This window comes from Curcuma longa, chromosome 1 (genome assembly GCF_044706935.1).
Source record: "Curcuma longa cultivar G26 ecotype Majalengka, Jawa Barat chromosome 1, ITB_CL_G26_1.1, whole genome shotgun sequence".
NCBI lineage: Eukaryota > Viridiplantae > Streptophyta > Magnoliopsida > Zingiberales > Zingiberaceae > Curcuma > Curcuma longa.
Window position 1 is genome coordinate 7,045,488 of NC_133861.1, and position 24,869 is coordinate 7,070,356.

Below are 24,869 nucleotides of genomic sequence, written 5' to 3' on the forward strand. Positions count from 1 at the left end.
AAACATTTATGGTATTCGAACTATTCGTGAAGTCGGATTGTCACGTCAAGATTCACTATGTTTCTCGGATTTACATGGTGGTCAATTTGTGAGATCGAGTCAACTACCTTGGTACCCGCGAAGCATAGTTGAGTTGGTTACGATAGAGCAAACTTACAGAAGAGGACAAGGATTCAAATCTCGACGAAGCCGAATAATATCCTTTTCCGTCGTGACCAACTACAACTTCTCGATTTACCTTCTCATAGATGATCATGGAGCCACTGGGGTGGAGGATTCTACCTTGATTGCAGAAGAGTCACCTAGCTTGGTAATTAAAAATTGAATACCTAATTTAATAAATAAATAAATAAAAATAGAAAGAGGTATTTAAAGTATAAAATAAGGAAGGAGAACTTTTTTTAATCGATAAAAAGTTTTTCTTTATTTTCTATCGTATATTTTTGATAAATAAAAAAAGTATATATATTTTTAAAAATATTTAATAAAATAAGATGCACTAAAATAACAATATTTTAAACATAATATTGCATACAGTGGTAGTCCGGGCCGCGAGTCTGCAACACACAGCGCAGCTAAAACCCATAGAACCCTAATTTTCCTCTTCCTTCGGAATTCTATACCCGAACGGCCTCTCCGATGATTCCTCCGTCGCCAAGCCGGAATCTTTGATACTCTTGATGCGCCATTTGCCTCGATTTGGATCATTCCTTCGGTGCCCTAACGTCCTGTCTCTCGCCCCTGCCTTCTGCTCCTCCTCCTCCTCCACCACGGCCGCCGCCGCCGCCGCGGCTGTTGAAATTGATGACTCGTTTCCTATTGTAGAGAACGACGACCGTCCTGCTTGTAATTGCTCTGACCGGAGCTCCTCCGGGTTGGCATCTCATCTCGTCTTGCGAAAGCTGCGATCTCTGAGGCGAAAACCCAACAGAGCTCTTGCTTACTTCAATCGTATCGAGGCTCTCGGATTTCACCACGACCGCTCGACCTACTCGTCTATTGTAAGAATCTTAGCGAACTCTTGCCGATACGAGCAGTTGGTGACTGTATTTGGGAAATTGATATCTTCAGGTAGGGAGAATGCTGTCGAGGTGTTGGCGCTATTGGATGCCCTTGCGCCGACATTAAACGATTCGCCCTCGTTAAATTGTGCAATTGATTCGATGATAATATCCTACACCTCTTATCGGACAATCGTAGAAGCCGTGGATGTGTTCTTCCAGCTGATTTCACTAGGTTTTGCTTCATCCCCATGGTGCTGCACGATATTGTTTAAGTCTATTGCTGAAGATGGTAACTTGACGTTGATGATGGAAGTTTACAACCGCTTGAGGGAGTCAGGGATTAGTTTGGATTCTAGTTTATTTTTGGTGGTGATCAAGGCCCTGTCTCAGGCGGGGAAGATTGATGAAACACTTCAAATACTCAGCGAAATGGAGGAATCTGGATTAAAGCCTTCTCCCCGAGTTTACTCGGCTATCATAAAGGGTTTGTGCACTTGTGGAAGATATGAAGCTGGTTATGCAGTTCTTGAAGAAACCTCAAGAAATGGAGTAGATGTGGATGTTTTGAGCTATAACAGGGTGATTGGTTGCTTGTCTAAAGATAGAAGACTACATGAAGCTGAAGATCTTTTGAAGAAGATGATAGGAAGAGGTGTACACCCAGATGTGTACAGTTACAGATTTCTTATTCAGGCTTACTGTGAAACAGGGAATCCAATAAGAGCTCTGAATTTTTACGAGGAAATGTATTTTAAGGGCCTCAGACCAGATGCCAGCATTGCAAGCTTCATCCTTCTTTGCTACAGCAAGTTGGCTATGGATTCTGAAGCATTGGTGTTCTTCGAGAGGGTGAAGGCCTCTGGGCTTTATGTGGATGCAGTTCTTTATGATATTGTTATAATTGCTCAATGCAGACTGGGGAGAATGATAGATGCAGCAGAGACGTTCCGAGAAATGAAGAATAAGGGCTTCATTCCCGACAAGATCCACTATACAAATTTATTAAATGGATATTGTCGCAAGGGAGAAATGTATAATGCTCAGAAGGTATTTGCTGACATGGTGAAGAATGATGTTGAGCCTGATCTTTTAACTTACAATGCGCTTGCTGGTGGATTTTGTAGGAATGGATTTGTCAATGAGGCATTTAAACTTTTAGATTATATGTTGAATAGACGCTTCGAACCTAATGCTCTCACCTATAGTGTGGCTATTGATGGTCTGTGCAGAGCTGGGAAGCTGAAGGAGGCAGAAATGCTTTTTGAGATATTGGAACAAAAGAAAATTTCTCAGTGCACTATTCTTTTTAGTGCAATGATTTGTGGGTATCTGGAATCTGGTTGCACAAAAAAAGCTTATGCGCTTTTTGTTAGACTTCATAAGCAAGGGACCATTGTTGATGATATTGCTCGCTCGAGGCTTATAACCCAACTGTGTCGGGAAGGGAACATCGAAAGAGCTTCCTCTGTCTTCAGGTTGATTCAAGAGATGCAAATTGTGCCTAATGAGGTTTGTTATAATAATCTGATTGCAGCTTATTGTCAGGTGGGAGATATAGGCAATGCTCGGCTTTTGTTTGATGATTATGTAAACCGAGGCTTTTCGCCCGATGTTATTTTGTGTACATCCATGATAAGTGGATACTGCAAGACCAACTGCCTTCAAGAGGCCCATGAGTTGTTCTGTCAAATGATAGAGAAAGATATCAAACCTGATGTTGTCGCATATACAGCAATCTTGGATTGTCATTTGAAGGAAAATTTGCACAAAGCAAGGTTAGGCCACAATAAGGAGAAACAGAAAACCAAAGCCTGGGAAATATTCTGTAAATTGGCGAATAGTATGAAGGCTATGGAAGTCGAGCCTGATACTGTCTGCTACACCGTGTTGGTTAATTGGCATTGCAAGATGGATTATCTCGAAGATGCTCGTAAACTAATAGACGAGATGTTTGGAAATGGGATTGCACTTGATGATTATGCATATAATGCTCTAATCACTGGATATTGCAACCGAGGAGATATGGAAACAGCTAAAAACCTGGTAGAGGAAATGCAAAGTAGAAAAATCCAGCTTACAAAGCTTACCTTCTCAATCTTGGCTGAGAAGCTCAAGATCTAGCAGACCTAGTGTAACCACTCTTGACTTGTCAATTATTAATTCAATGCACCCAACTCACATTGAATTGTTGTGGCAAAGATTTGCTGAACACCATACATCACTCTGAAATTTTTTGTAGAATGGGATTGATACTGGATTTCAGACTCCTTGTTGTGTTATTTCTGCAATAATTCCATCATTTTCAACCAAAGCAATTTCCAGACCATCACAGCACATGCATCACAGAGTATGTGCAGGCTCACTTTGTTAACAGTACATTATTGTATTATTCTCCCAAATACTGTTAGCTGCAGGAAGAAATGGTGATTTATTCTACCTGCATTATTTGAAATTCCTGAAACTGTAATTGTCTTCTTTGTTTATGAAGATAAATCATTCTAGTTTTCTGGTTGAAGAGTTGAAGAATTGGGAACTACAGTAGAGCTTCTGGTCAAGAATGGAATCAGCAATCCTCAATTGTATAGAGAGCAAACCATTGACACCTTGAGAAATTGGGTTAAGTTTGCTTGAAGGTTATTTATACTGTGAATTTAAAAGATGGATGTAGTTTGAGAAAACAATAATTAATTTAAGTACTTTGACTGACTCGGCTTGCGCTTGCCCTTGAAGATTGGATCGTGTCATGCCAGATCCGGCTTGGTGCGGTTTGATTCTCTTTTGAAAAAATTACAGTATGACTTATTAGAGTGTCACGGTTTGATTCTCGACTGAAGAATGTGAAAAAAAATATGAGAAGCACGAAGTACGATTATCTAGATAGATCAAACTACATATGGTGGAGTGGTCTTGTTGTGATCTATGATTTTAATATCCAGATCGAATTATCATGATTTTAATATCTATAATTTTAACGTAAATATTTTTTAAATTTATTATGATGACTGATGAAAACATGTGAAATTGAATTGATTACTTTCAAAATTAATAGATTTAAAGAATTAAAGAATTAATTTTTAAAAAAATGTCAGCACCTTCCAAATAGCATGAATATCTTTAAACTTCTAAATATCTATAATTCATGCTTCATAATTATTCGATAAATAAAAATTATCTACCTTGCTGATAGTATATATATATAATGAGATTTTTTATATTTATTTATGTATATTCTTTTCTTTTCTTTTCTTTTCTTTTCAATTAAACTATAGTGTGTAGATTCTCACTAGTAATGTAATGTGTGATGGAATAAATACAATTATTTCAAATATTTTTAACTAAATGAGGTTAAAAATTAGATATTAATTGAACATCTAAATAAATAAAATATATATGAATAATTTTTTAAAAATATTAAAAGTTTGCTAGTGTTCATTCGATACGAATTCAAAATTTTTAATATGAATTTATGAAATTCTTTAGGATCGCTAACCAATCAACTAAATATTATTTCAATAAAAAAAATATAATAAATATGTAATAAAAGCAAATTTATGCCGGAAGGCAGGGCCGGACCCCACAGACACTCGACACTCAACTCGTCTCGCTTTCCATTTTCCGTTTCATCGTCCACGTCGCTCTCTCTTTCTCTCTCCGCCCTTTTATGGCCTTTGCGTGCAACCTTTGCGTTGCGCCACAGAGAGCGCTTCCCTCCGGCGAGCGTTGACCGATGGAGACCGTTCCCTCCGACGATGACGACGAGGAGTTCGCCTCCGATCTCCACAGTGACCGCTGCGGCACGTACAGCCCCAGTGACGACGTCAGCGAGTCCGACTCCTCCACCTGCTGCCTCCCCTCCGCTTCGTCTCCCCTCGCCCGCTCCCTTCCCCCGCATTTTCTCTCTTTGGATCCCAAGCTGGAGAAGAGGCCGTCCGATTTCTCCGGTTTGTACTTTCTACTCTGCTCTTCGCCCCCTTCTCCGCTAAAACGTGCTTGTCTTCGAGATCTGGAACTGAGAGAAATTGTGCCTTCCCGGTCATTTCTTCTTCAGAAGTGGAGATGATCAAGGAACTATTTGCTAAGCTTCTTCTCGGCGAAGACATGTTCGGCGGAGGCAAAGGAGTCTGCACCGCTCTTGCTCTCTCAAATGCCATCACCAATCTTTCTGGTGAGATCCAATCTTCCTCCATTTGGCTTGCGTCGTTCTTCTTGCAGCAAAAGCATTTCTTTCACTAAATTTGGGTACTCAGCCACCGTGTTTGGGGAGCTCTGGAGATTGGAACCTCTGGCGCCGAAGAAGAAGGCAATGTGGCTGCGAGAGATGGATTGGCTGTTGTCTGTGAGTGATTCCATTGTGGAGCTAGTCCCTTCCGTGCAAGAGTTACCTGGTGGAGGCACCTTTGAGGTGATGGTCTCTCGTCCTCGGCCTGACCTCCACATGAACCTCCCTGCGCTCAAGACGCTTGACGCCATGCTGATTGGGATGCTGGATGAGTTCACGGACACTGAATTCTGGTATGTGGATGGGGGGATTTCAGTTGCTGATGCGGATGAGGATGGGAGTGGCTCCTACCCATCTTCTTCCGTCGGCAGGCCGTCATTGCAGCAGGAAGATAAATGGTGGCTACCTTGCCCCAAGGTCCCGCACGAAGGCTTGTCCGAGGATGCAAGGAAGAGGTTGCAGCAATGCAGGGAGTGTGTAAGCCAGATACTTAAGGCAGCCATGGCCACTAATAGTGGGGTGCTTGCAGAGATGGAGATCCCTGATGTCTTTATTGAGACCTTTCCTAAGGTATAGATTATGATGATTTACTTTATTGTTTGATCTATCTATCCTACATTGAATTCCAAGCAATATTCGATCAACCACTGAAGTTTTGTAATTTTTGGATGTGGCTAGCAGTATATTTCTGATGGCTTCAAAGCTCAACAATGTTCATGATCTCCCAAGACTTGTCCATTATAGTTATAAGATTCCTTTGTGGCTGTAAAAATAAGATGTTTGTTTCATCAATACCAATAAGTTGAACGCGATTGTTGTCTTCAACAGCTCAGTTCATTCAAAAAAACTTTAGTTTATGCATTAGGTTAATCTTTCCTTTTTCTGCTTTATCTGTTATCCGCAGCGTTTGAGATAAAACAATAATTAGACCCTACAATAACCTTTTCTATGCTATGGATCATCTTTGAGGTAAGTTCACTTATAGGGCATTGGTTAAAAAGACTAATGATATGAAAATGAGTTCTATTAAATGTTATCGATCAACTTGATAAGTTAAACAGTGTGTATAGAGTGGTTGCAGATCTAATTGCAATGCAGTACCATGGGTTTCACAAGTAGATCTGTATTTGCATGGCAATTACTTCATATGGAAGTTTGTGGGCTCTGAATAGATGTCATTTAATTACCTAATCATGTCCAAGGAAAAATGAGGTGTATGATTTGAGAGAACAGAAAAGTATAATCCTGTGTTTGTGATTTTTGAGAACGAGGTGAGTTATTTTCCTCAAGATTGAAAAGTGTAAAAGGCAGTTGCTCATATAGAAATGCCATCTACAATGTGAATCAATGGAAAGTAGCATTATTAGGTTACCCATCCTATGAAATGTGAATCATGAAATAGACTGATTCTGATTAGGCAAATGTGGCTGGATAAGGAGAGTAGACAAATGAGAGTATGAGGTGTTGAATAATAATGCTTGAAATTAATTCTGAATAAGAGAAGGGAACATGACTCTTGGAGCCATGGTGCTGTCATGTAATAGGTCTGCATTTGGATTAAAGACAATGTTTATGTCATAACCTTTGCCTATGTATGACAAAAATTTTAGAGTGGAAGATATGTTTCACATGAAAAGTTTTATCCATAATGTTAAATAAGACTACTTTCTCCTAACTTGCAAAAAGAAATCACTGTAGAGAGCAGCTAATTTCAATCTCTGAAATAAGATCTCGAACATGTAATATTGAGTATGAAACCACATATCATAATAGAGTCAGTTTATGAGCTACCAGAACCAGGCAAATTAAAAAGTGTTAGCAATCAAATAGCTGCATTTAACAAAGATTAGAGTCGAGTTTATGTTAAAGCATAATGTGATATCATCTAAATTCTAGTGCATGGTCTATCTGGTTTAATGATAATATGAAGTATAAAAAGTGATTTGCCTATTTGCTTTCCACAATTGAGTCTATGCCTTCTTTGCTACATGTCCATTTGTCTGCTGTCATACTTCTGTCTGCTGTCATACTTCTGGCCAATATATAGTGTAAATATTGGCCTGCCACCACACAGTTGTTTAGGCGCTGGATGTTCATATCAGCTGACATAATATAGACATTTGTGATTTGATTTTACTTCACCATGTTATCCTTTTCTCATATCTGGAATATGGGCATTAATCCTTTCAGTACATGCTATCTTTTAAATCTTTTAAATTTTCTGAGGCTTGGTTGTTGTTGTTGTTGTTGTTGTATGGTAATATTGGCGTTGTATTCCAGCCTTAAAACAGCTATGCACTATTGCTATTCATGTGCATTGTAATCATAAAATGTTAATCTCGTTAAATGTTGTGCTCTTCCTGCAGAATGGAAAATCATGCTTGGGTGAGATAATATACCACCATATAACAGATGAACAATTTTCATCTGATAGCCTTCTGGATTGTTTGGACCTTTCATCTGAACATCATACATTAGAAATTGCAAATAGGATCGAGGCAGCAACTCATTTATGGAGGATGAGAGGTCATAGTAGGCATTCAGAAGTGAAGACAAAGAAATCTTGGCGGGGGAAAGTGAAAGATCTTGTTACTGACCCTGAAAGAAGTCAACTTCTGGCAGAGCAAGCAGAGTGTCTTCTGCAAAGCTTGAGGCTCCGGTGTCCTGGACTTCCTCAGACAGATCTTGCTATGAAAAGAATTCAGTACAATAAGGTATTTATTTATGATTCAACTGCAGTTAGTAATGCAAGACCTCTTTAACTATTCCTAGTTGTTTGGATATTATTTAAATAGTTAAGATCCTACCCTAAGATTGAAGTCTCCTTTGCAGGATGTAGGGCACTCTATCCTTGAGAGTTATTCCAGAGTCATGGAGAGCTTGGCATTTAACATCATGGCAAGAATTGATGATTTGATCTTTGTGGATGATGCGACCAAAAACTGCTCAACTGCCGAAGCAGTTTCTATATTTAACCGGGGAGGATCAGGGCTGCCAGTTCAAAAAAAGATCTTGCCCAGTCCCTTCTCAATTCAAAAAACACCTCACTCCTCACCTTTTGCAACACCTACATATTCTTCAACCTCAGTAAGTGGAAGCCCTGGAAGGCTGCAAGCTTCACCAAGCAAGAGAATTATATTACATCAACCAGAGGCCAAGTTGGGGAAGATCAACTCCGGTGATCTTGAAAAGGTTTGGTCATTCACTGGCAACGTAAGTGCCAGGAAAGATGCAGGAGATGCCCCCGAAAGGGACTAACTTGAAACAACGTTTACAAATGCAAAGCACAGAGAAAGGAACATGACTGTTACTCATCCAGTTGCTGCTTTGCTCTGTACAGATGCACACTTTCAGACATCAGGTTTGTTTTGTCTTAGAATTATCTGCAAGATAGAATCTTTTTAATTGCATCTTGGCCTATCATCAGTGCAGTTTTATGGTTATTTCAAAGAAAATTATATCATTATTAGAAACCTATGTAATTACTTGTTTGTCTAAGCTTCATATAGCTTTGTGCTCTACTACCATATCTAAGCCTTTTCTTTGAAATATTGAAGAATTTGAGTTACGGGCCATATGCTAAGTAGAGATTGCATTTCTTCAGGCTGACGCGGGGGATTGTTCAAGCCGAGTGAGAATGATGGCTCTTCAAATCGGCCGCAATTAACGATTTCAAATTTTGTAGTTTTGTGTAAGGCAGTAGTTTTATTTAATGCGTAGTTTATCCTAACGGTGCACAATTGGGTTTCTGTAAATTTCTTTTAAGAAACTACAAACTGTTTGCTCTCTGTGACTTGTACTGCAGAGTAAGGGCAAAGGCAAGGTTGTTGAATTTTGTTTGTTGGAGTGGAATTCGGGTAGCCGGAACTGATTGTAGGAAAGAAGGTTGTGGTTGATGGGAGAGGAGAGATTTCCTGCAGTAAATTCTCCTGAATTCAAATTGAGTTTTGGAGACCTAAGTTTATTCTAAGTAATTTGATTGCTCAGTTGATCTAAATTGTATCAACTTAGGCTCAATGTTATCATGCAATCTGTATGGGTTAATAATCCTCTTCTGTAAAAAGGTAAAATCCGTCACTCCAACGGTTTTACACGGTCGATCCTACGATCATTTGTAAGAAAGTAATCGAGAAACTACAGTTGATCACAACGAATGAATTAATAATCCTGTATTATGGCCAAGGTGAAGGGTCATATCGACATTCAATCAGTGCATAGTACTTTCTAGCTTTCCATCGACAGATGCTCCATAAACTCGGCATTGTTGAATGTGCATCGTTGAGTTGCGGTCACATGAAGACATGGCAGTCATGCAAGAAGCTTGAGGCTAAAATTACAGCATTGCTTTTTTAAGCATAAATGTATTGATAAATAAGAGCAGATATAAATTGGAAGAATCTGGTAACGATAACATGAATTACACCTAGAACATTTTATTGGAACTCGTGCGTCAGAGTGTGAGAGCTAGTCATGCTACATTTCATGCCACTGATTAAGGAAAAAAAATCAACTCGATAATTAAAAAACGGAATCGAAAGCCACAAATTTAATACTGTACAGTTCTTAAGAAACTAATCCTATCGATTCCAGCAGCAAATTGCGCACCAAATTAGCACCTACAACAAACGAATTCACTGACCAGAAAATGAAGATTGGGGTGGCCAAGTTCGATCCCAGAAATTGCCTGCTGTAAACAATAGGCATTCGCATCTCGGCTTGCAAAAAGGATTCAATGGTTTCGTCTGAGAACTGAGAAAAAACCACTCGACGACTTTTCTTTGCGGCGATCATCAGATTCTTCCCCAACCTGTTCAGCATTCAGATCAATTAGCCGTCAAGGTTCAAAGACAAATATATTAGTTTGGGAACACAATCTCTGTTGTTTAGTAGGGAACCTCTTTAGCAATATGCTGTAGTGTCTCTAATATTTCTGAGAAGTCAGGCCTGTCAGTGGGTTCTTGTTTCCAACACCTCTCTAGTAGTGCAGCAAGCTTTGGATGAGCATTCTTTGGAACGGTGGGTCTCAGGCCCTACGAGGGAACAAAAAAACATGTATCATATTGCTCAAGTTTTTCCGGGGGAGAAATGAAACATATTTTTTCAGCCAAATGATCATAAATAAACATGTATCATCTAACCTATCATAGAGAAACATTTTGTAACAAAGTGAAGTCACAGCCAACACATTCAGATTATATGATTGCTTTAATTTAGAAGAAATTACGATGGATACATGGAACTTATTGTTTATATATAGAATTTGTTTTAGAATTATTATTTTTGCATCAATGAAACTGGAGACGTACCTTTTGAACCACTCCAACTGCAGCTTGTAGTGGGGTTAAATATTCATATGGAAGCTGGGCAGAAATGAAAAAAAAATAGATATAATAAGCTTGTTATAAGATTTGAATTGTGCAACAAAAACAAAAATAGTAGCTGCAAATATCAGCTACCTTAGCTGTAAGCAGTTCCCACAAGACTATTCCAAAGCTAAAAACATCAGCTTTGTGATCATAAGGCTTGTGTTCTATGACCTGAATAGAGTAATGAAGTGAATTTATCAGTGCATTAGAGGTAGAAAATAGGAAAGACAAATAATTTATCATCAAATTGCACAATACTTTAGCAGTGATGCTTAAATTGACAAGTAATAGTCGAAACAAGATATTCTATACAAGTAAAACAAGAAAATATCCTACATAACTAGCAAATGATAACAAGTAGTGTGAACTATATGATGCGAGACTTATGTATACACCTGCACAAACACAGGCACACATAAAGCAAATGATGTTGATTGCTATTGATAATTCAATGATGCACATTGAATTATACAATATCCAAATGCCCATCAAATACTCTTGACACTTCAGGCACACCCAAACCCCACTGATCATGTGTGATTTGTTTTCAGGAAGAACCATATATCCATCTGCGTACCTGATACTCATACTAGCATCCAAGCAACATGGTGTATTGCTGCAAGTTGCCAACAAATTTAATTGCAATGCCATCATTATTGAACTAGTTTATCATAACCAATTTACAACATAATGGATAGATTAGAAAAATATCCACAGCTTTATGATGGGAATCTAGTTTGTCTTTCCAAAAGGCAAGTGACCAAAGGTGATATTGATACCAAAAGCAAAAATACCCCAGGCCTTTTATCAGCTAAGCTAAGCTAGCACTATCTAATACGTGTGTAGTAGCACACATATGTAATTGCATTTGGATCTATACATTATACAGTCTAATGCAAACTAGGAATTTAATTATTAGAAGTTTAGATTTTGAAAAAGTTAATTTTGATAGATCCTCTTGTTTAGAAAGAAGAAGAAGTTGGTTCAAGAAGCTTTTAAATTGGTAATCCTTTAATTACAAAGTATAGGATAATTTTGGTGAAAGTTTAATTTAATATGGTATCTTTCCCACTTTATAATTTGATTGAGTACTTTTAGCTATAGAAATATTTCTTCTCCAGAATATCTAGTTTATTTTCAATTTTATTTGGATTAGAGCCTTTCAAAAACCACAAATCCACAATCCTCCATGTTCATTATCTTGGTATAGTACGATTTTCTTTTTATTTGCTTTCCTATGTGAGATCATTTATTTCTGTGTTATATTAAGGGTAACATGTCTCTGTGAGTTTTGATCAACTTTTTTGTTGCATCACAATCTAGTCTACAACTTTTAACTCCCCCATAGTAGCATAGAACCTAAGCTTAATGGAATCTTATAGATGTACAGGGAGATAAGTCAATTTTTCACCTAGTTCACTTGCACCTTCCAAGAGACCAAAGTTCGAGCACAATGCATAGTTTTTAAAACGCTCTCATACCATTAAATTATAAGAAAGTACAGTGTACAATTTCAATATGAAATGCTCTCAAATAACTAGAGATGCGCTTAACATTGAGAACTATATTAGGTTTCTAATAGAAGCTAGAGAATTATTTTTTTAATAAAATAGATTATGCTTTAATGTTTGGATAAAGAGCAGTTCGGTGCACAAAGCTCCCACCAATATAGGGTCTCGAGGATTGGCAGGCCCCGGAGAAGGGTCGGACCACATTGGCCCTATTATACGCAATCTTATCCTGCATTACAAAAGATTATTTCCGCGATTCAAATCCGTGACCACAAGATCACACGACAACAATTTTACTATTGCGCAAAACCACCCCTTCTCAAAGGTTGAATTGATTGGACATTTTGACACAGCCAAGCCTACCCGGTTAAGCCATTTGACCTATTCAACTCACTTGGCCTAACCAACCTAGCCGACGACTAATTGACCAACATAACTAGCTTAGTTGACTTGGACAAACCACTCAACTAGCTCAGTTAGACTAAGTCTGACCAGCCCACTTGGACCAATCAACTAGATTAGATCGACTAGCCCACTCAAACTGATCGTTTTAATCAGACCAATCAACTCGATCTAAAAGACCAACCCACTTGACTAACCTAACTCACACGGCATAATTGATCCATTTAGATTGATTGACTCACCCAACTCAATAGGCCTGACCGACTCGACTGACTTGTTCACCCTACTTAAACAAACTAGACTAATTTGATCAACCCGACCAACCCACCTAAATAATCAATATCACCTCACTCACACAAATCAATCCACCAGCCAAGCCCAACCTGACTAATTAGCATGTCCTACCTAATCAAATCTATCAGCTTGCTCGACTTACCCTGACCCACCCAACCTAGTCGACTTACCTAACCCACTTGATCGGACCACCCAAACCAATTGACCCACTTAGACCAATTAACCTACCTAAATTGATTGGTCTACAAGAACCAAGGGAAGGGTGAAGAACATAGAGCATTATTGATAGAGTGAAGAGTTTTATGAATGAATAGAAAAAATGTTTTCTACTTTTTTCAAAAAGAATGTAATTGTCCTTAAAAGACGCATACTACCAAAAGAAAGTCTTCGTTTAATAAAAACTACATTACATTGAATATGATTTCCAATTACACCAAAAAAAAGTTTTGTGAAGAATATTTTGTGAAAAAAACTAAAAGGAAAAAAACTGTAACAAAAATTATCAACTTTTACCTTGAAATGAATCAGCTACATAATATTGAAGTGCCTATAAATGATAAACTGACAACTAAGTATAGCACCTTGATCATTTATAAGATCAAATAATTATGACTCATAAAGCAAGTTGCCCAAACTCATTGGCAAGAAGTAAATACGGTTCTTAATCTGATAACTGAAGGAAAAACTTTCAAAAATATTGAAAACAAGAAAAAAAACTAACAAATCAGAAACAATTGTCAACAGTCAGAAAAAAAGATAGAATCGTATGGTAGGATAGGAGAGCAATTGAATCCAAGGGTTATTTTGTACTCTTGAGTAAGAAATGGGAATTAACGTGGAATAATACCTCAGGTGCCATCCATCGATAAGTTCCTGTTTCAGCAGTCATAACTCCAGACTCCACTTTGACACGTGCAACACCAAAGTCTGCAACCTTAACCACCTGCCAAATGGATTAGTAAATAAAGTATGAACAAAAGAATGTAGCTAAGAAAATTCCCAGAGGTCAATAGGGTCAATGTTTGGTGTTCCACTCATTCAAAGCAAAACAACTACAAAAAATGAGATATGTATACAGACATCAAATACAAAGAATGCCAACAAAGAGGATACCATACAACATACTAGTTTCAAGGGACGTGCAAATATCATCTGGTTCTCACTAGAGTAAACTTATAATCCACAAATAAGCTTTAGATTAGTAAAAGAAGAGTTTAGCAACACTGGTGAACTAAGCAGACCTAGAACAAGATAGTAAATGCTGAATCATCATCATCTACCTCAAAGAACAAAAAACATGTTCTACCACTAGTTTTGAAAGTCAATTTGCGAAAAGATATGTTTTTACAATTCAGCAACCAATATTATTCAATCATCTAAAAGTATATGCAAGTCATCTGGATGTTATGGAAGGGCTGATCACAGATACATACACTGAGCGAGACCAAGTAATAGTTTGCATAATTACCACAAAACACCAAGCAAAATAGCATGGAATGAAGAACCATAACCAGATTGGCTATAAAACTTCAAAGAGAACCAATCTAAAGGAACCAGAAGAAAGGTATCCTGAAATTTACTTGCCTCATTCTCATCCATCAGAAGATTGGCAGCCTTCAGGTCTCGGTGAATAATGTTATTTTGATGCAAGTAATTCATTCCCTTGGATATGTCAATTGCTACTCGGAGCAAAGCTGGGAGCTTGAAAATTCCTTTCTGTTTGTGAAGATAGTCATAGACACTACCCCCTGACATAAATTCTGCAAGAATATACAGAAACAACGAGGGAAAATTTTGAGAAAACATGTCTATATCTTGAAAAAGATAGACATACATAATCAAAGGTTTTCAAGATTGTATTACCTGTAACAATACATAATTTTGGAGGTCTAGTACAAGCTCCAATAAACTGAACCACATTCTTGTGACGAACCTTCCTGGAAAACAAAGAGAAACAAGCAGTATAGGTGCAGAGTTAGATAAGAAACCAAAGAAGCATAACCTCAAGGGGCTTATTGGTAAGATATTTGTGGCAATCAGCACAGCAGCAAAGTCTAAAACAATTTATGGCAGGGAGAAATAACATGAAGAAATGGCAAAAGGAACATCTTAGAGGAATATCTCATGAAAGATATAAAGACAAACCTGATTACAAATCAAATCACAAACTGCAGCTACAAATGGTTTTAGATTGTACTGCCCTATACTATACCATCCAATGGCTTCAATGTTGCAACTTCCCAAAGCATAACTTTATGAACACAACAGGTTAATCTAAGATTTTATTCATTTCTCCAAATTAACAAATTTATGCAACACAATCATTTTATGTTCTTTTCAGGAAAATGAGCAGCTACTCCTCAAACGTGCTGGCAAAGAGGGAAGCAGAGAATGCCAACAGAGAGAAAAGAAAGAGAGACAGAAAAGATCATGAATGGAAATCTAGGCAATGTATTACAAGACCAAGAAAGAACTACCATATGTATAGAACTTACTAGTAAACATTAAAAATAAATAAAAAGAAGAAAAATAAAGGAAGCAACTTTAACAAAGAAGAGGATTCTTCAGCATGTATTTCCATAGATCTAGAAAAAGCAAGGAAGCATTCAAGTTTCAAGGTTATTAAATATTAACTACCCCTGATCCAACATTCTATGCAAGAATTTGTATAAAACATAAGAAAATAGCAATATATGTCAAAGCACATCCATAATGTAGTTTTGTGTACTACAGAAGAAATAATAAGACAAGCATGTCGTGTTTGAGCTGTCTTAGAAGTTCTGGTGGAGCAATACCCATTCAGGCAATTGGATGCAATAAAAGATTAGTTCTAATTGCTTATGTACAAGTTAGCTTTCACTGACCGCATGATAAATACTTCCTGCGCAAACTCTCGCTGCATATCTATGTTTACACACTCAGGCTTTAGTACTTTAATTGCCACATCCTGGCTATGGTAGGTTCCACGATAACTGGAAATGAATAAACTAGTAACTGGCAGGAGAACATAAACATCTCATTATGCTACCTATGTTAGTCAATAGTGAAACTTACAGATCACCGTATGATCCAGATGCAACTTTATTTCCAAACTTAAGAAGCTGAAAATCAATTTCCCACACATCAATTCCATCTGTTGGTATCTGAACATGTTCTGGCAGAGAGTTGCCTTCATGTAGTGGACTCTGTATTTGAAGAGACCATGCTTGAGACTTTGACCAAGTTTGTCTCTGAATAAGAAGAATTGAATAATCTTAACTCTTAAGCATCACAATCTTATTAACAAGATATGAATTACAAAAAGACATCATAGTTAATTAATGCATGAGTTGATATATACTGAAGGATACTGCACAAGTTACAACAAATTGAATAAAATATAGAAAATAGTAACTATTAAATCGCATACTCAAACACCGCAAACTTTGGTCCCAATTCCAGATGAAAATAGTGAAGGGTTGAATTAGGCCATAATAGCCAGTATAAACTTATGTCAAAAATGACAAACATGGATCTCAACAGTTGCATTTGCGGTAAAAATCATCATTCTGAACGACCTAGTGATTAGACAAATAGAGCTTAATGGTGGGACCAGATAACATCTGTAAAACCTACCCTAAATACTTAGGAGACATGGCCAAATATTATTGTTTATTTTATCACATTTGTAAGAGATCACATTTTATCTATCCACTTCTAATCATTAGTATTCTAATATAAGCACCTAAACAAGAAACTAATTGGAAAAAACAGACATGATTTTTTTTAGTTTACTAAGATAAATTAACAGGAAAAAAGCAGAATCATTAAGTGCCTCATTATGGTCATCTGAGAAAAAGTAATTTGATGACCCCTCTACTATGAAATAAGCAATGAAATATAGGAGATCTCAAGGATAGCATTGATCCATTTGTAGTTTAGATTTAAACTTCAAGTTTAAACATAGTAGAGATCCTGATGAAATGTACAATTACATTTCAAATCAAGGAAAGGTTTTACAGCCAAATCCAGTAGGAACTATTTAATGTCTAGCTATGCTTCTAAACAATTTAATCTATGGTTCTATTCATTAAAATTTAAAATCTTGCAGTTTTATTTAATGATATCATTACACACAGTAGCATCTCTTGCAACAGCTTCCATATACTTCAATAATTTACATTCTTCACAAATTCCCCTTATGCATACTGCAATACATTTTGTCCTACTAATTGCACAAACTAAGTACTTGTTTAGTCCTAAGCTAAAATCTAGAAGGGAAATAGTATACAAAAAACAAAAAGTAGATAGAATAAACTTAATAGAGACATAAGAATAAGTCTTCAAAAAGTGTTCAGCTTTGGGGGTTTAAGAGAAGAAATAAGCAAAAATATTAGCTATCATCATAAGCAACTATATCAGTTACAATTTATGAGTTCATAAGAAACTTAAAGTTCATATTAATGGACTCATTGATGATCCATTGAGTAAAAGGATTTTTAAGAAGAATAAAGAAAGGATGTTACCCCCATCTTGTGAATTTCCTTCTGTAACAAATCCCTCAGTTGTTCAGTTTCCTGTATATTGAACAGTTTGCAAGTATTAGTAAAACATAAAACTAACACCAACAACTACCTATTGGATGCACCCATAAAAGGAACAACATCATGGTCCAGTTGTAAGTAACAAAGTATAGCAAAAACAGTTGTATGAGCAAATTATATTTCCCCCGTGTTTAAAAAGAAAAGAGTGCAAAATGGACGAAACTTCAAATCAATATAGTAGATTGTGAGAAGTTTCCATCTTATCAAGTTAGTGTAAACTTTGATAGCTGTTGTTAATATCCTGGGTTAAAAACCTATCTCAACTGAAATTAAGGCTTGCTTCCATATGCCTTATCAAAAAAAATATTATAATTGGATTGCAAAAACACTAGTCATATTTTACGGGAAAAGAGTACAAAGATTCAACTAATAAAGTTTTTTCAAATACGACTGGACGACTGTTTAAAAATAATAAAGATTTGAAAAAAAAAATACAAGTATAGCAGTCAAATAGTTATAAACAACTTATTTTATGGTGACTACAACAACAACAATAACCAAGTCTTACCCCACTAGGTGGGGTCGGTTATATAGATCCTTCTACGTCATTGGATTATCCCCTACTATATTGTTTCATGGTGACTAAATGTGGACAAGATCATTAGGTAAGTTAACAAAACATTGCAATAAAATTTACAAGAGTTACCTCGTAAGGCCAACCCTCAACAACAAACACATCCAAGGAGTAGCCATCATTTGTTGAGAATGCATGTGCTTCTTGAATATTAAGGCCAAGCTCACCAAGCAATGAAGTCAGCTGGAATACAAAAAATACATCAATTGACAAAAGTATACTTTAAAATGCAAGCTACATTTGTATGAGATTTCATGATTCCATCATCCTTCAAACTTAAAATGGAATATCAACAAGTCCATATTTACTGAAACTGCAAATAGAGAAGTGAAATATCATTGAAATACAACAATGAAAGCACTTAGGATTCCATTCCTCGTGTACTGCATATTACCAAATTCAGTTTTAAAAATAGTTAAAGGAAATTATGATTTACACTATTCCCCTCAGGCATCATAAACATGAGTACAGTTTAACAAGAACTTTGAAAAAGGATGTCAATCCCACCCATCACAGCTTGTCCGTCCTTGGGAAGTTAGTATATATTAATTCATATTAAAGAAGGTTGCCAGACATGTACAATCCTTGTGCAAAATTTAAAATTTTCTAAGCATTTTCAACAAATGACGGCAACCAAAAAGAAAAAAAAAATCTTAGTTCTTGCATTTCAAAAATGATGCATCCTCCAAATATATGAATGGGTAAACAGAATGAGGACATGATACAGAGCCAATTGGCAGGAAAAAGTTACTAACAACCTAAGAACTTTGGTTCAAGAGTATGAAAAGTTAATAAAGCCATGATTTCTCATAAACTAATATGTTAGAAGTGACAGCAACAAATAAAATATATTAGTATCTCAAAGGAGCATCTTTTGTATGTTCAAATTTGAATAAGATAATGTTTAGTACCAAACTCAAAAGCTTTGGTTTGTCATTAGTTGAAAAGGTGATCTCATGCATTGGCCTGCAACCAAACAAATCTTCTGTGGTTCAGTAGTAGAAACATAAGTTGAATGGCGACATGGACATTAAAAAAACTGGCATAATTTCTAACTGCATATTGATATTACTATTAAAAAGGAAATATTGCCTTTGATAGAACACATCAAAATGAGAGGTTACAAACAAATATAATTCTGTATTCAATGATATTACTGAATCTTCTCGCATCTGAAAAGTTTCTACCAGGAAAAAGGATATAAGTAATCTATAGATCTTATTTATCTTATTCCAGAAACAAAAATAGACTTTCTAGTTTCTATGCCTGCCCTAGTTTTTCCTGATTCAAGGATCATGCCTTTGCAAACACAATCTGGCAAGATCACCTCCTCTGAGATCCCTATCCAAGGTATCTTTAGATCTAAGGCTCCATTACAAATTCTGAGATTAATATAAATTAGTAATTGAAGGCTGTCTTGTTCAGTTAACTAACCTCCATCAGTTACAATTCAAAGGTTTGACTTTGATTACTTCTATATATGTATCCCACACTCTTCCTGATAGAATCATTAAAAAGAGAAAGAAAATATATGGGCAATGACTTGGCATTACATCATTAATTTTTTTCATATCTCTAGAAGTTTGATCATGAAAAGACTTTTTTTTTGTTGCTTGCTGATTGAGTGGAGCTAACTCAATTGATCGGCATTATTTTTCTCAAATTTTTTCTTGACTGAATCAATCAATTAGGTTATATATCCAAATATTCCAAAACATGAAGACCAAATCAAGTATTTTACATAAGTATGACATTTCTTTCAATATTTTAAACTAAATTGTATGCAAAAGTTTCCAAAAAGTTAACAAGGTTTATTATCTACATTTCTTGTCAAACAATATTTTCAAGAAAGAAATCATTTTGGATGCATTAGTAAGTATGATGTGATCACCGTTTCTTTTCTTTTTCTAATATTATGTAATCATTGAGAAAAGCATCCTGGTTAATGATAAGCAATCAACAATCTCTACTATGAGAGATAAAAAAGAATGAAATCACTTAAAGTTTCATGAGCAGCAGTCATATGACAAACAATACGGCGACATGAAATACTGCACATATAACAAAAATGGAATGAATTTGTCTTTAAATTAATGGTAAGTTTAAGATCAGATGATACATTTAGATTTGTTAAAGTTGATTGGCTATCCACTTTTCCCAAAGCTCAAGTTGTTGGAAAAGGGACCGATTATATATTTATATCCTTAATACTACCCCTATGGGTATACTTCACTTGATTGACCCAAAACCATTGGTAAGATATTTCTTTTTGACATGGGCAGGATTTGAACCCTGATCTCCTGATTTGATATGATGCTACAGTCTGTTGGTCAATCACTTCTCCTAAAAGTAAATGTTGTTAGGAAAGGAACTAATTTTTCATTTATAACCTTAATAGAAACTAATTGGTCACACTGCAAAATGAGCATTAAAATCATATGAATACAACAAGGGGCAACACAGAAAAATGTTTAGAAAAAACATGTACATCAGGGTTTCTGTCTATAGAGCAGTCAAATGCAATGCAACTAGCATTGCAGTGAATTTAAAGCCTATTGAAATGTTGATGAGAAGTATAACAGTCATATATATCCTAAAGAATTTTTAGTGTGTTAGTTTTGTTTATTTTACAGAAAAAGCTGGAATCATGAGATAGAATTAGCAAAATTACAGGACTAGCACAAAACCTAGGCAAGTGTGCAGAGTTTGCATCACTATCACCATCTTCAACATCTTGCCTGCTGGCTTCAAGAACAAGAGCCCCGAGATTAGGAGAAGAACCAAAGGCAGGAGGAGGATGAACGCTGAGGGAAATATGGGTGTGAAAATCATTATTAGCATACCATTTGGAACAAGAAAGAGAAAAATACAGCATATCCAATAAAAATTAGAAGACAAGTTAACATAAAGGACAATCTGATGCATGAAACTTCCACCAATACGGATTCCCAGGGAAGGGTCCATTGTACACAGTCTTACCCTGCTTTGCAAGAGATTATTTTTGAGACTCGAACCCATGACCTTTAGGTCACACGGCAGCAACTTTACCGTTGCGCCAAGGCTCCCCTTCAGAAGACAAGTTAACATGCATAGAGAAATTTTCATCTGTTGGAAAACTTTGAAACAAAGAAATATACCTATGTTTGAAGTAATTGGAAGTTGATTGCCCTTCTCCTATTATCTGTGCAATAGAATTAGAACTATTAGCTTGGTTTTTATCAGGACTAGAAGAAACCTAGAGAAGAATTCAATCAATCTAAACAAACGAATTGACTGAGAACAAATAAACAAAAAAGACTAATCAACATAGAACGTATGAAGAGATCTGTCACAAAGTAGAAGCTTGGAAAAGCAATGTTCAATTACAAGAAATCAAATTCATTAAGTTCATTGTGCAGATGTTTAAAACCCAAGATCAAGATTAAAAATTCTTTCATCTTAATACATAATTTTATGTAATATTGTTAAAGCTGTGTGACAAAGTTCTGCATAAATATGATCAAAATAACTTCATGATACCAAAGTGAATCATATTTCCTAATGATGCATTTGAGTCATGCACAAAACAACAGCACAATTTTTCAGTCAAAAGTTGTTTAATCAACACAGTGAAAAATGTTTGGTTGCCATTTCCTTGGGTAACCAAATTGCAAAAACATAACCACAAGCAAAACTATAAAGATTTTTATAACAAAAATAATTTGTAATTTCATTAAGATATCAGTGATATATATTTTTGACATTTAAAATAATTACTTTAAAGATATTTGATGGTCATGCATGAAGAGTTGAAGACCATAAAAGCATGCTTCAAAATTTGGAACTAGGTTAGGTATCCAGAAGATAGTAAAAGTCAAATCTTAAAATAAATAGTCCCCTTCAGAACTCATCAAGGTGACACTGACACCCATAAAAACTAAATATAAAAATGTAAAACTTGGCAGTAAGAAACTGTTTGTTAAAATTCCCTAAAACAATTACAGCATTATTTAGTAAATGTCCGACAATATGTAGTTATGTACAGTGAAATATTCACTAAGCTGCAACAAGTGTTTTACTGATCCTAAAGTTAATGAAGTTATCCCATGCCATTACGTCAACAATTTCAAATGCATAATAGGGCTCAATGACTAATTAACCAAAAAAAATATTATATCCAGCATCACGTTGCTCAAACTGCATAGGAAGGATATCCATTTAATTCAACTCTTCCCACATGCATGCAATTAATTACAGGAAGTAAATCTGTCTTTGATGCGTAGGATCAAATAAAGGGATATCCCTGATGTCTGGAATGGACCACCATAGGCTCTGCCTCCAATAAATATTAAAAGTGAAATCTTACATACACATAAAAGAGGTAGATTGTGAATTGTTTACCTGGACCAAGCGCACGGCAAAGACAGGCCTATTTGCAGGTTCTTCAGCCAGTTCCAGCAACCTTTTATGAGTCAAGACATCTTCTGCTCTCTCCACGTTAACATCCAAGGCATAACTAAGACGAGGGAAAGAAAAAACTATAGGATCAGGGTAGATTCAATGGCAAAATGCTTTACCAAAACCAAGTAAGTACAGTAATAGCTTCAACTCGTAGAAATTTACATTTGTAGATCTGTGCCAACGATAATCAACCACGAAAGCTACCAAAATTCAGTAATTAACCAGAATTCGAAGGATTGAATTCTCAAACAGCCAGGAAAAACATTTCTATAAGTAACTCTACTGCCTCGAGAAGGAACAAAGTCAAGGAAAAAAACACTCATAAGTAAGCGCATCGTGAACGATCTTCCAGAACCCAAATCCGCCAAAAAGTCGGATCAAAATATCAAGTAGTTAATGGCATCAGAACCCAAGAACGGGAGTGAGAAACGGATCTACCGTGCAGGAAGACGATTGAAGTGGTTCCACAACCCGTCCTCGAAAGACGGCGCCAGCACCTCCGGTAATCCGGCTTCCCTCAGGCGGCGGAGGACCTCGTTGTACACATCCAACTTATGGCGCTGTTGCTGTTGCTGCTGCTGCTGAAGCTTCTGCCGACTGTGCACTGGAGACGAATCCGCCGCCGCCCAACTCCCGCAGCTCTCCGTCGCATCCTCCATCGCCATTCAACAATCCAAACCCCAAACGACGGCCGGAAAACCGACGAATGCAAAATTTTAAAAAGAAATCTTCTCCCAACGACCTGGTTTCAGGCGATCGACGGGAGGCGGTCCCGATTGGCCAGGATCCACGTGAGACGAAGCCTTCTCCCAACAACCTGGTTTCAGGCGATCGACGGGAGGCGGTCCCGATCGGCCAGGATCCACGTGAGACGAAGCGACAGCACCGTGAAAGGATTGGCTTTAAACAAAAGTAACGGAAGCGGAGAACAGCACGAGAGAGATGCGAATCTTATATACTGCGCGAGGGGCCGAGGGTTGAGTAAGTCCATCTGGCAATTACCGCAAAACCCAAGGGTTCAAACAAATAAACCGCAAGCCTGATACTTATGCAAACACGCCCTTGCATTATTAGTAATTTGTTTTCAAACTTATCGTAGCGAGACGAGGCACCAGTTTTGAAATTTCTATAATAATTTATACATATTAGAAAACTCATAGTGGTAAATAGTGAAAGTTATAGGAGTTGTTTAGTAAATTCCTTTTTATACATAGGACCTGGTTTTTAACACAATTGCTGTTATTAGAATTTGCATGATAAAAGTAATGCTTATCCATTTTATTGGTCCAAAAAAAGAGTGTGAGAATGAGTCAGCATTGTCTCACCTTCCTATCTCCTCTCCGGGAAAGTTTTCATTTTCGCCCTACAATGTTTACTATTTTAAATTTTCAGATTGTTTTTCCTCTAATGACATTTTCAGGAATTTACAAATTTATAAGATTTTAGGGAATATTTTTTAATTAATATTTCCAAATTTTACAACATTATTTAATTAATTTGACTTATGTTATTTTATTTTTTAAATAAGAGAGTCAGCTATTTAATTGCCCAAGGGTGACGTAATTAGATTAGGCAAGAGAATTAAAACAAACTAAATCATAATCTAATTAATGGATAGACACGTAGTTGAATAGCTGAATTCATCGAGATAAAACTAAAGTAATTAGTCGATAATTAAAATTAGAGCTAAGTATTTGATTAAAATTGAATCGAATTAATCAAAATCAAATTGAACTGATTTTTTTTGAATTAATCGAATCGATCAAATTTTCAAATAAAAACTGAACAAACAAAATCAATAAAATATCGATTAATTTGATTTTCGACCAATTAACTATAATCAAATTTTTTAAATATTATAAAATTTTTACCAATTAATTAAGAATTTACTTACTTAAAAATTTATAAAATATATTTTTTATTTCAATTAATTTGGTTTATTCAATTTAATTAAATAAAAAAATTTAAAATCGAAATTGAACCAAATTAATTGATTTATAAAAAAATAATCAAAATTTTGAAATAATCGAATTGAATTTTTTAAATTTGATCGATTTATTCAGTTTAACTAAATTTTTACTTACTCCTAATTAAAATGATAATGGTATTTAAGAAATTTAAAATGATAATGGTGTTTAAGAAATTTAAGCCCTCATGTTAGTTGTTAGATTGGATATATGTCATGGACGGAGAAGCGTTATTCTCGTGCATGAGGTGGTCCAAGAAACGTAGACAAGGCAATTAAATATAATAATTTAAAATAATTGAGTTGAGTGAATTAAATTATTAAAATAATTATTTAAATTTAATTTAATTTCGTTTATATAAATTTGAATTTGATTAAAATTAAATTTGATTTTGATTTTATTTAAATTTATTTGATTGGTAAATAAATTTAATATCATAAAATTATTTTTTCAGTTTGAGAGTTTATTTATCTATTTAAAAGTTTGATATGAGTTATAAATATGGTTAA

General features: G+C 35.9%; 3 protein-coding genes across 4 annotated transcripts; 2 read left to right on the forward strand and 1 right to left on the reverse strand.

The window, feature by feature from the left end:
* The first annotated feature begins 680 nt into the window (after positions 1-680).
* On the forward strand, positions 681-3,569 carry LOC141831855 (uncharacterized). The gene has a single exon (XM_074719266.1). It carries the CDS (start codon positions 681-683, stop codon positions 3,123-3,125), a length of 2,445 nt encoding a protein of 814 aa, XP_074575367.1. The 3' UTR covers positions 3,126-3,569.
* A 1,106-nt stretch (positions 3,570-4,675) lies between these two features.
* LOC141846891 (rop guanine nucleotide exchange factor 1-like) lies at positions 4,676-9,137 on the forward strand. The gene is made up of 6 exons (XM_074734924.1): positions 4,676-4,945; positions 5,053-5,169; positions 5,252-5,793; positions 7,590-7,937; positions 8,056-8,584; positions 8,828-9,137. The coding sequence occupies exons 1-5, from the start codon at positions 4,732-4,734 to the stop codon at positions 8,479-8,481; spliced, it is 1,647 nt and encodes a 548-aa protein (XP_074591025.1). The 5' UTR covers positions 4,676-4,731; the 3' UTR covers positions 8,482-8,584; positions 8,828-9,137.
* A 494-nt stretch (positions 9,138-9,631) lies between these two features.
* LOC141846878 (serine/threonine-protein kinase STY46-like) lies at positions 9,632-23,304 on the reverse strand. 2 transcript variants are annotated; one of them, XM_074734910.1, is made up of 16 exons: positions 22,832-23,304; positions 22,334-22,448; positions 21,091-21,134; positions 20,641-20,757; positions 18,865-18,919; positions 18,026-18,136; positions 17,302-17,352; positions 15,851-15,981; positions 15,661-15,768; positions 14,660-14,733; positions 14,381-14,556; positions 13,644-13,739; positions 10,680-10,760; positions 10,530-10,583; positions 10,119-10,253; positions 9,632-10,030 (listed from the first exon to the last, which is right to left on the reverse strand). In XM_074734910.1, the coding sequence occupies exons 1-16, from the start codon at positions 23,056-23,058 to the stop codon at positions 9,953-9,955; spliced, it is 1,653 nt and encodes a 550-aa protein (XP_074591011.1). In that variant the 5' UTR covers positions 23,059-23,304; the 3' UTR covers positions 9,632-9,952. The 2 variants fall into 2 exon arrangements, with proteins under 2 accessions (XP_074591011.1, XP_074591004.1); XM_074734903.1 differs by having other exon boundaries at positions 15,851-16,026.
* Positions 23,305-24,869: the final 1,565 nt, after the last annotated feature.